Source organism: Microcaecilia unicolor, chromosome 3 (genome assembly GCF_901765095.1).
Source record: "Microcaecilia unicolor chromosome 3, aMicUni1.1, whole genome shotgun sequence".
Taxonomy (NCBI): Eukaryota; Metazoa; Chordata; class Amphibia; order Gymnophiona; family Siphonopidae; genus Microcaecilia; species Microcaecilia unicolor.
This window is the reverse complement of record NC_044033.1, coordinates 374190840-374203100: the sequence shown is the minus strand read 5'-3', so window position 1 is coordinate 374203100 and position 12261 is coordinate 374190840. Positions and strand designations below refer to the sequence as shown.

General features: G+C 44.3%; 1 protein-coding gene across 1 annotated transcript in view; it reads left to right on the top strand.

The window, feature by feature from the left end:
• Positions 1 to 5227, top strand: part of MPV17 (mitochondrial inner membrane protein MPV17) — a 146088-nt gene extending 140861 nt beyond the window's left edge. Inside the window, 1 exon segment of the mRNA XM_030198599.1 lies at positions 4971 to 5227. Coding sequence (XP_030054459.1) covers positions 4971 to 5040 — 70 coding nt within the window. The 3' untranslated portion in view covers positions 5041 to 5227.
• The last annotated feature ends 7034 nt before the right edge of the window (positions 5228 to 12261 follow it).

Sequence of the window (12261 nt, the reverse complement as noted above, 5' to 3'; positions counted from 1 at the left end):
TGCAATCAGTGGTGTAGCCAGAAGGCAATTTTTGGGTGGGCCAACAGGTTGGATGGATGGGCACTAGAGAAACACCTGCCACCTGATATGCCTTGCCCACGCCCCTACTCCTACCGCACACCTACCCCACTCCCAATAACTTTAATGGGAGTAGCAGTGCTGGCTTCAGTGGCTGCAGGCCACATTGAGAGCTAGGGGAAATATAGGAGGGTGCACTCTTCATCCTTCACTGAGCCATGGTCCTCCAACACACTTATGCTTCCCCCAAATATGCCCTAAATATTACAGTGGGGCCCTAAAGTATCAATACATCTATCAAGAAAACTGAACAAGCCAAAGTACTATAGAGTACTACATAGAAAATTTATGCTAACAGAATGCTTTGGTCACACACACAGAACACAAATGCCAAATACAGAATAAGTGACCACAAACCATAAATTAAATCAAAATCCCAAGAGGTCAGACTTTGCATTTAGCACAGCACAGAGAAATACAGAGATGCATTTTCTCCTATACTGTGCAAAATATGATAGCACATGCAAGAGATAGTGTTAGGGGGGAGGTACAACTAGGGCAACTGCATTTGGCCCCCTAGCCAGAGAGAACCCCAGGCCAGCTGGAAGCTGAAAAAGGTGTAGCCTGTTAGTAAGCTTTTGTGTCCCCTCCCAAACTTCTGCCTTGGGCCCCAGCCATATCTAGCAGGATGTACATTTCAAATGTGACATATTCTAGTCACAAAATAGAAAAATAAAATTCTTTTTTCTACCTTTTGTTGTCTGCTCATTTTATTTGTCAAGTCATGTTGGTCCCGGGCTATGGTTTCTACATCCTTCTGTCTTCTCTTAACTCACTCACCAAGGTCTCATGTCCATTTGATATTTTACTCTCAATCCATGTCCACTATCCATCTTCCATCTCTGTACCTCTATCTTCCTCCATGTTTAATATCTCCCTTTCTCTGTGTCCTTATATTTCTCTGTCCAGGTTCTCCCCTTTCTTCGTCCCCAGTGCCAATATATCTCTACCGTCTCTAACCCTACCCCATCCAGCTTTTCTCCCTCTCACTCCCTCCCCTTTCCAGGGTCCGGTTTGGTTGCTTGATTGCCTGCCTGCCTGCCCTCCCTTCCTCCTTCACGCTGTAGGTTTAGTATTTGTTCCCTTTTCCTTCATCTCCTTGGTCTGGTATTTCTGTTTCCCTTCCCCCCTCCTTGTGCTGTACCAGCAGTTCTCTCCCTTCCCTCCAGCCCCTTCCTGCTCTCCCTCCCATGTCTAGCAGCTCTCTCCCTTCCATCCAGTCCCCTCCTCCTCTTCCTCCAATGTCCAGCAGCTCTCTCCCTTCCTTCTTCCTCTTCCTCCCTTGTCCAGCAGCTCTCCAGCCCCTTCCTCCTCTCCCTGCCATGTCCAGCAGCTCTCTCCCTTCCATCCAGATCCCCTCCTCCTTTTCCTCCCACCTCCAGCAACTCTCTCCCTTCCATCCAATCCCCTTCCTCCCACAGGTCCGGCAACACTATCCCTTCCCTCCAGCCCCCGTCTTCCCCCCACAAGTCCAACACTTAGTTCCTGCCTTCCTGATCCTGTCTCAACCCAACATCCCTCGCTGTCGCTGCTGTGCCCCTGGGTGCAATCAGTGTGTAGGGGGTAAGCTCATCTTTGTACACCTTCTAATTGATGGATTCATGAGAGGTTTGATGTTGACAAAGTCTCCCATCAAACCTCCCAGTGTGTTGTGGGATATCAACGTTGTCATTACCCAGCAGATGAAAGCTCCTTTTGAGTCATTTGACTCGTGTCATCTGAAGTATCTGACCTATACATTGCTCAGCTCAGACAGACCCTCACCACAAATAGAAAAATCAAACAGTAAAACACTAAGAATATCTATTAATTATTCTGATCACCTTGAGTATTAACAGGGCATGTGATGGTGGTGATGCATGTGAACTAACTTACTTCCATAATGCTGAAACCATTCCCTTCCCTTTCACACTTGTTTATGTCTGTGTTTAACTTTTACTATACCGCATCTCTCATGATGAGCATATCAGAGCAGGTTACAAGCAAAATAAAACTAAACGTGAAAAGGAACTCCAAAAATCTGACTGGATAGGATAGAAAAAACAAGAACAGAGGGGGGAAAGGATATAGGGAGGCAATTTTATAACATAGGTTCTAACATTTATGGCTTGTTACATGCATAAGTGTTTAGAATAATGCCAAAATTCCACCTGAATGCTATTCTATAAATATGCACTTAACGAATGTGTATTTGCGAAGAGGAGGCATTGGTGAGATTCAAACTTATGCACATAACTTACAGAATTCTGTAAGTTACATGGGTATCTGCAGCACTTAGGATCTAACAGACCAGCTCTATGGCTGGCATAAGTGCTCATGCCTAAGCATATGCACTTGATTACACTAATATTCTTTAAATGAAAATAGGCACCTCCTTTCCTTTATAGAACAGGTTCCTACCATACGTTCTTTGGGCACCTAATTGTAAGCACCATATTATAGAATTGCCCTTACAATTCAGAAACCGGAAAGAGAAAGCTGCATACAAAGAAACCCCACTGCCTGACTCTGTGGTACCTATGATCCATTTAATGCTTGCTGAAATAAATGGGTCTTTAGCACAGACCTAATTTTTAGTATGAGGATTCACTACAAATGGAGGGTGGCAGCATATTCCAGAGGGTTGATGTGGAATTGAGCCTCACACGGGAGGCTGGATCGATGAACTTCTTGAGACGAAAGAAGTAGTCAAGCAGGGCTGTATGTATCAAGTACATCTAGTAGAGCTATAGAAATGATAAGTGGTAATAGTAGATAAAGAAGACAAGTAAAGTAGTATGCCAGTACAGCACACTTTGTTTGCCTAAGTGAGGATCTTAAATTCTAAATTGAGTGATAATCCTGCGATGTTGAAAAATCAGAGGAGAAGCATGATCAAATTTCCATACATGAAAAAAAAATCCTGATAGCTGTAATTTGGACAGATTGAAGTCGTTTAAGTAAGACCAAAGTGATCCTAGCGTATTTACTTCCACTCTTTATACCTCCCTCCAAGTCTGACCCCAGTACCTTTTTATTACAAGCAGTCGTTCTCTCTGTCTACTCCCTTCTCAAGCAGTCTCTGTCTCTCTCTAATTTTGATCCCCAGGATGAACCTCAGCACGTCCCTTTCCCAAATGACCCCCCTTCGTTTAGGACAGTCTCCAACATCCTTTTCATTTACTACTCCCTTCAAAATACTTTTTCCTCTCTGGGAGAGATTCCAACACTCTCCTCCTACCCCCTTCTTAACAGGATGCGCCCAGTCATTCCCCCTTTCTGCATCTGGGCCACTCTTACCAGCCTCTAATGCTCTCACCTGATGCTGTGACTGAACCCAGGCCCATTCTGCCACTAGTAACATTTTTTCCGAAGCGGAACTTTTGAGTGCTGCTGTCTTGTCACCACCATTTGGGCACCACAGTTAGGGTGCCAAAATTTTAGCTGCTAGGCTTTTGGCCACTGGAGTTTTCAACACTCAAATGGCAGCATAAAAAAATTCCTCTTCCTACTTCCCCCTGCACTGACCTTCATCAGTGGAGGCTGCCTAGTGCTTTGGCTGGGGGTCCTTGGAACAGGAAGGAGATGTAGACTGTCCCAGGCAGTGCCTGTGAGGGAGGATGGTTCTTCAGGAAGTCTGTTCCATCCTCCCTCACATGTACCGCCTGGGGCAGCCCACATACCCCCGAAGCAGCAAGCAGCCACGGGCCTTGCTTTCCATCAACCAGTACCAGAGGTCAGTGCGGGGAGGAAGTAGAAATAGAACATTTTGACACTGTCATTTGGGCATCCAAAGGTCTGGTGCTCAAACACCAAAAGTCATAGGTGCCCTAACAATGCCCAAATGGTAGCACCAAAATGACAGTGCCCAAAGCTTACGTACTTCATTTTCTCTCCTTCCTCTGGCATGCTGGCTGATTTTGCTGCCACCATTGCTACAAGTTTCTCCTCCTCTGGGCCTGTGTGGGCCAGTTGTCTCCACCTGTAGGCCTATACATGCCTGTTCTGCTTCTGACACTGTTTCTTCTCCTCCTAGCCAATGAAGGCTGAGAATTTGTATAGAAGAGACTAACTGAGGAGGCAAAGGAGGAAGACAAGCCATGGTTTATTTTGGAGGGGGAGGGACTTTTAGCCGCTTGCCACCTTGTATTGATGCTCTCTGCTTTCCTCTTCATCCCTTATTCATCCTCAGCAACCTCTCTCTCCCCAGAATTCAGTCTTTCAACATCTTCTTGCCAGGTACTTGTGACCTCGATTGGCCACTGTTGGAAACAGGATGCTGGGCTTGATGGACCTTCACTCTGTCCCAGTATGGCAGTACTTATGTACTTATATACATCTCTCGTATTCTATCCCATCTAGAAGACACTTCACACGACTTGCTTTCTTTGTTTTGGCCTGCAAAAGGCCATGATGCAGTCCTCTCCTCTCCCCTTTCATCCCACACAAGCCAATGATACTGTTTCCTTCTTCCTTCCCTTTTGGCCCACGTGGGTGGATGATGCTGATATGCTGCCTGTTCTTGCAGCATCCATGATGGACTAGAGCTGCACTCACCTCAGGAGCCATGGGTTTGCAGATCCATGGAGTAGGGGAAAAGGAAGAAACCTTAAGTCTAAAGAGATGAGAGGAGTTAGAGAGGTACATGGAAAAAGAAAGATGAGAAAAATGAGAGGAACCTGACCAGAGGCTAAGTGGAAAGAGGAGGGGTATAAGGTGAAAAATAGAGACAACTGGAGGAAGAGAATTTAACAGAAAAGCAAAAATATTAAAATATGATCAAGATACGGTGGAGGGGGGAGCAACTAGAGAGAATGAAGGGTAAAAAGGAGGGCCATTTCATTTGCATTTTGTTTCCATTGTGGTCCCATTGTTCCTCACATCAATCTTTTCTCGTCCTTCTCACTTCTCAGGTTGGCTGTTGTCCAGTGTGTTGCTATTGTGTGGAACTCTTACCTTTCCTGGAAAGCTAACAAGGTGTAATGGGAGCAAACATTTCTGCTTTCCCCTTGCCTTCCATTTGCATAAGTGTCAGAATATCAGCAAGATGGGAAATATGATCATCGTCTTCTCTACTCTTGGATGAGGAAATGTGGTTGTCATGTTAGTCCACTTAAATGCACAGAGAGAAAGGTTAATAAATAAAATATTACAAGGTGATACCTTTTTATTAGAGTAACTTAATACATTTCTTGGCCGTGTTTCAGAAGTTAACACACCATTCCTAAGCTCAGAATAGAGTGAAATAAAAAGGGTAATACTAGAAAATACAGTGGAATCATAAATGCTTTCCAGTGATAGGCTGAAGGGGATGGAGGGAGATGGATGATTATTAGAAGGAGAAAGACAGTAGAATTTTATGGCTCATACTACATTAAAAAGACCAGAACTTAAGTGTGGCTTTTTAGATCTTAGCAAAGAGCAAGAGAAGTACCAATGCATTCATGTTTCAAGCGTGATGACTCTGCTTCAGGGTGCAGCTTTTAACCTTAACTGGAAAAAAAAAAACAATATAGATCAAGTGTACTGTATAATATATTTCTGTACTAAAAATAAAATAGCATACACTCTATTTCACCATCCACTTAACCTGAATTTTATTTTTATTTTTGTTACATTTGTTCCCCGCGCTTTCCCACTCATGGCAGGCTCAATGCGGCTTACATATTGTATACAGGTACATTTACTCCACAAACTAGAAAATGGCATCACCTAAAATATAAATTTCCAATTTGAATCATCCAATCTAAACTGGCAAGCGTCATCAGCTGACCACCAATCAGAGCAGGGTAGTCCAATCCAGTTTCTCCCGGGTGAGTTGTCTTTATTTTCTGTATCCAAAATTGTTTCTGATAGGCAAGAAGTCGAGCTTGAATTCCTTCCAAGGGTGATATTGAACCCAGTCAATTATTTGCCACCTAATGTCTTTCCATGTGTGTTGCACCGCTTGTCAGTGAGAGACCAGCGGAGCAGTCTCATAACCCATATGAATTTGGCTTTTGTGCTCATTCAAATGCAGGTCTTTGAGTTCTCCCCGAGTATACTAAGCAACATAGACAAATCCTATATAATAAAACGCACCTTCAACGTTCTGAAGCTGACTGCGTGGACATAAGCCTTGAGGCATTCGTTCTTCTGTATCCATCTCCTGAAATGATTACGTCTCCCACTTCCGGGTGCGTCAGCAGCGACAGTGCCCAATCACAACATAGCAGCGCGAGCCAACTCCGTCGCGTACCTGTGCTGACGGGAGCCCCCGACAGCCGAAGTCCTCTTCTCGGCTGCCGCAGCGTTGCTTGCTGAATGATCTGATCAAGTTTCTGTGCGTGCGTCTGACATCAGACACATGCACAGAAACTTGATCAGACCATTCAGCAAGCAACGCCGGCGCAGACGAGAAGAGGACTTCAGTTGTCGGGGGTTGAGGTCCCCCGTCAGCACAGGTACGCGATGGCAGCGGGGGAGGGGTTTTGGCGGAAAGGGAGGGTCGCGGCAGGGGGGTCCAGGGGTCAGTAACGCGGAGCGGGAGAGTGTTGAAATCGGAAGGAGGGGGGAGTCTGTAACTCGGTGGGAGGGGGCCTTGAACTGGAAGGGAGGGAGGGGGGTCTGGAACTTGGAAGGAAGGGAGGGAGGCGTGGGTCTCGGAGGGGACAGAGCGAGACAGGGAGGGTGGGGGATTACCTTGCTAGCGCCCGTTTCATTGCCTACCGAAACGGGCCTTTTTTACTAGTGATTATATAAACCACAAAGAAAAAGTCACAGATTCTAGATTACTGAGCTGTGATGTCATAAACTCTTAACAGATTCTGCCGTACCCCTTCAATCATACTTTCACACCAACTGCAATTGTTGAACTTTTAATGACCCCTATTTTCTGGCATATGAACAGGTAAAGTGTGTGTTAATTTCTCTCCCAAACTCCATCCCCTAGTATAGGCAATTCTGAGAACACAACTCGGGTAGATAACACACACCAATATTTCTTCAGAATATCTGCAGTGTGGGATGTGTCTATCATAAAAGTGAGCACATAGGTAAGCTGTTCATTATTGTCCCACATCCTGTAATCTAACAATCTCTGTATACATGTTTTGCCCATCTGTTTGCTAATTTCATAATCATAGGAGGATATCCATGATTCAAAAAATTTTCTAAGGTCATTAGCATGCACCTCAGAATCATCCATTGATGAACATAGTCGCCAAACTTGCAAAAATTGGCTGATAGGTAAACTTATTTTTAGATGATATAGATGATTTTAAAAAACAAAAAAATAATCAGTGGGGCACAGCAAATACATATGTATACTGCACGCTGCATTGTATAATGTTACATAAACACTATTGGTGTTGCAGCAAATGCAAGCTTTAATTGCATTGCCTTTGACAGTAATTATTAATTCTTCTTTGCAATCTGGTGGTGGTCCAAAGTGGCTACAGTGTGGTGGTCCAAAGTGGCTACATTAGATCCAAATGTGCTAAGTAATTATCAACCTGTTTCTTCTTTGCCGGTTTTGGCCAAGGTGTTAGCATGTGTGGTTTTGAGGAAGCTGGATGAGTATTTGACAAGGGGTGGTGTACTGGATCCATACCAGTATTGGTTTCAGAAGGCCCATAAGACTGAATCTTCGTTATCTGCAGTGGATGTGTTTGATAGGGTTTGATTCAGAGTAAAAATTTTCTGATGTTTTTTTTTTAAGATATTTCAGCTGCTTTCAATTCAGTTTATCATAGTATTTTGATAGAGCGGCTCCAGATGTTTGGAATACGGAGAACAGTTTTGGAGTGGTTTTGTGCTTTTTGGCAGAGAGGAACCAGGAAGTAAAGGTGGGTGGTAAGATTTCCGTGTTAGCTTTCCTGGTTGTCAGCATCCCACAAGACTCAGACTCAGTGTTGTTGGCAGTATTGTTTAACTTGTATTTGGTTCCCTTGCATGGGCGGTTGAAGAGCCTGGATATGTATTAGAGAATGTATGCAGATGATATCCAGTTATTTTTTCTGTTTGACTCTTATGTTGAGGATACGGAGCTTAAGTTATGTGAGCTTGTTAGGCACATAGCTAGTTGGATGCATAACAACAACAGTAGCCTCCCCAATTTCTGTCCTGTGCCCCAGCTATGTTTAACACTAACTCTGGCAAGATGTACATTTCAAATCTGATATACTCTAATCAAAACATGGAAAATAAAATTATTTTTTCTACTTTTTGTTTCCTGGTCATTGTATTTTTTAAATCATGTTGGTCTCAGATTCTGGTTTCTGCTTCTCTCTGTATTCTCTTAAGTCATCAGGTTCTCCTGTCCATTTGACTTCTCTTCTCTCTCCGTGTGCAGCATCCGTTTTCCATTTCTGTGTCCCTGTCATCTCCCATGTTCAGCATCTCCCTTTTGTGTCCCTCCACTTTCCTATCCATTATCTCCCCTATGATCATATCCCCAAATCCATCATCACCTCTCTGTCTCTCTATCATCTCCCCCTGTGTTGAACAACATCTCTCTTCTGTGTCTGGCATTGCCCCTCTGTGTCCATATACCATCCCCACACTGCACCTCCACTTTGGAGGAGTGGCCTAGTGGTTAGTGCAGTGGACTTTGATCCTGGGGAACTGAGTTTGATTCCCACTGCAGCTCCTTCTGACTCTGGGCAAGTCACTTAACTCTCCATTGTCCCTGGTACAAAATAAGTACCTGAATATATGTAAACCGCTTTGAATATAGTTGCAAAAATTCTCAGAAAGGCAGTATATCAAGTCCCATTTCCCTTTCCCCCATCCCATGCACATCATTTCACCTTTGTTTCTGTAACCTCCCTGTGATTCGCTTCTCCCCTCTTCCTCTTCCACACCAAGTTTGCAGATCGGGAGCGGTCCCATAGGGGATGCCGGCTTGCTGGAGGAACTCTCGGCGTCCCCTGGGTTTGAGACGACGCTGAGCACCGATAGCAGAGCTCCGCCCCCGCAACCACAGAGGACTAGCTCTCCCCTCTCAAGATCGACGGGGCTGCCGCCAGGGTGCGGTTTGGGCCCAGGATCGAGTGAAGCTCTACATCATCGAAGTGAGAGAGAGGTAGAGGGGCTGTTAGAGCTCCCCAGAGAGAGTGTCCCTACAACAATGGAAGCAGGTCAACAAGGCACAGAACAAGAGAAGGCTCCTGAATCCTTGGTGATTGCCCCCCGTGAATTGCTTCAAAAACCGGCAGAGTTAACATTAGATTCATTGTGGGACTTAGTTTCCCAATTAGGACAAACTTTTCTTGTTCAAACAAATAACGTTTTACAGAAAATTGCCTTGGTTGAACAGAGAATGTATAAAAATGATAGTGACATTAAATCTTTGAACGATTTGAAATTGTTGAAAAGAATTTAACAAATATGGAAAATGTACAAACATGAATGATAAAAGATATTTCAAATCTAAGGTATAAATCGGAAATGTTTGAAAATTATATGAGAAATCACAATCTCAGGTTTATGAACTTTCCAAGGGTGGCAATGGTGAAACCAATGGAAAAATTAGAACGTTACCTACAAGAAATCCTGGGAATACCTGAAGAAAATTTACCTCCATTTACTGAAGTATATTATATTCCGAAGAAAGAATTAGTTCAACAACAACAACAAAATACTATTGATGTTTCTGCTTTGTTGGAAACCTCGGAACTGAATTAGCCCCGGCGGCAACTTTGGTAGCTACCGTGGCTTTGTTACCTGACAAACAGTGGCTCTTCCAAATGTTTTTTTAAGAATAAAGAGAAATTATTCTGGGGTTTAAAAATGCTTTTGTTTCCTGACGTTTCGAGGGAAACCCAGCAAAGACCGAAACAATTTTTGATTTTGAAATCTGCTGTTTTGCAGTTAGGGTGAACATTCTATTTGAGATTTCCTTGTAAATGTATAGTAAAATATAATGCAGTTAAATATGTATTCATGGAACCCTCTTATTTAACATCCTTTGTTGCCTCAAAAAGATCTTGAGGGGAGTAATTAGAATTATTTAATACCAGTTCCGTCTTAGGTGCAAAGTTTGCCTTATATTCCTCTTTTCATTAATCCTGGAATCCAATAATGTGGACTTGAGTGTTAAGCTGTATGTACTATTTAATATTTCTGTAATATCGTGATTGTTATAACACTTTCCTGAACAAGTGTAAATCCTTGATATAATGATTTAAACTTATCTAATAATTTGCACCTCCAACGTTCTGAAGCTGACTCCATGGCAGTAAAGCTGTGAAGCCTGAAGCCATGTAGTGTTCGTAATCGCCCCGCCCTTGAGGGAACTCTGCGCCCCCGTGCCTCCCTCCCTCGAAGCACGACCTGTCCTCTGGCAGCCCCTCGCCTTCCTAAGTGCTGGCTGTATTTTAAAACTTCTTACCTTGGGGTGCGGCATCCACAGTGAAGGCGAGCAGAGCTGAGACACATGCGAAGGCAGTTTGAAGCGCCGCTTGCCTTCACTGTGGACGCCGCACCCCAAGGTAAGAAGTTTTTAAAATACAGCCAGCACTTAGGAAGGCGAGGGGTTGCTGGAGGACAGGTCGTGCTTGGAGGGCAGAGAGTGAGAGAGAGGGAGGGAGGCGTGGAAGTCGGAGGAGGGGCGTCCTGGAACTCGAAGGGGAGGGAGGGAGGCACAGGGGTGTGGAACTCAAATGAGAATGGGGGGCATGTAACTCGAAGGGGAGGGAGGGGGTCCTGGAACTGGGAGGGGAGGGGGGCCTGGAACAGGGAGGGCACACAGAGAGAGAGGTAAGGAGGGGGCCTGGAACTCAGAGGGGGGAGAGATGGAGGGAGGGGGCCCTGGATACGGGTGGATGGAGGAGAGGCCAGGGGAGAATGCAGAGTTGATGCACATGTAGGGGGGCAGGGCAAGGGACAGAGGAGAATTGCTGCACCACGGTGAATGGAGGGGGCAGGGGAGAGATGCTGCACATGGATGGATGAAGGGGGCAGGGCACAGAGGACGTTGCTGTATATGGATGAATGCAGGGGAGAGAGCATAATTGGTGCACATGGGCCACACACTACACTCACTCACACAGACAGACACACATATTCTGACTCTCAATGACACACTCTGATTCACTCACACATGCTCTCTCCTAACAGTTTCCTTAAAAACATAATTGCCATTAGAGGACAACTTTGCTAGCGCCCATTTCATTTCTTTCAGAAACGGCCTTTTTTTTTTACTAGTAAATAAATAAAAAAGAAGAAACTTGCCCAACAGCATAATCCAGTTCAGAAAGTTTCATAGTTTATCAATTCAATCACCTCATCCTGAGGAATATTTGTGTATAATGAAGAGATATGTAATGACATGAGGAACTCCTCTTCCATGCCCATGAGCTCATTTATAAGAATCAGTGTATACTAAGACTGTACAGTCCCTAACCAAAGGAGGCATGAGGCTCATAAAAATGTCATGATGATCAAAACCGGTATTTAGACATGTATTTTGCATACACATCTAAATCCCATTTTTAGAAAGCCAGGGTGTACACGACCAAAACTAGAGTATATGCACATGGCAAGGAGCTGTATTTTGGCTGGGGCAAAAAGATATACATGCATTCTCAATTTCAGAAGGTGAATTTACCTTTACGTCCACCAATATCAACACTGGGATTTATACCTGCTTCTGGAGTCGTCTAGGTTATAGAATGTTACTCATTTTATGTAGCACTCCACTGGAGGGATCTGGATTGGTCACCCCCTTAATCCATGTGCTTTTTGTCTACCCATCTGTCATCAATCAACATCATAGTGACTTAAGACTGGGGTAGATGGCTGTGGAAAAAGAGAGATTGACTATTTCTATTGTACTGGGATACATTGCCCATACCTGTTTATATGCATAAGGCCTGCATTGCCTAACTGAGTGAGGCCTATGAGCCAAACTCTGACTAGGCCAGGAACCATCTTTTTAGGACAATACTGTACTATCATGGCAGTTACAAGACTTCCTGCAGCACTGGACACTGACATTCCAAGGGGCATCTGCATTGTCTCTCTCTGGTGTGAAACCTACAGAAAGAGAGTTACACTGACTTTGGTATGTGATCATCTTTGTTGGCCATCTTTTGTAACGCACCAGCAGTATCAGCTCAGATAAGGAGGGCCATCTGCAAAGCCAGGGCCTCATTATATCATCTACAGGGCAAGCATACCTGTAGCTGATACTATGACAATTACCATCTGGTTAGCTCAGTG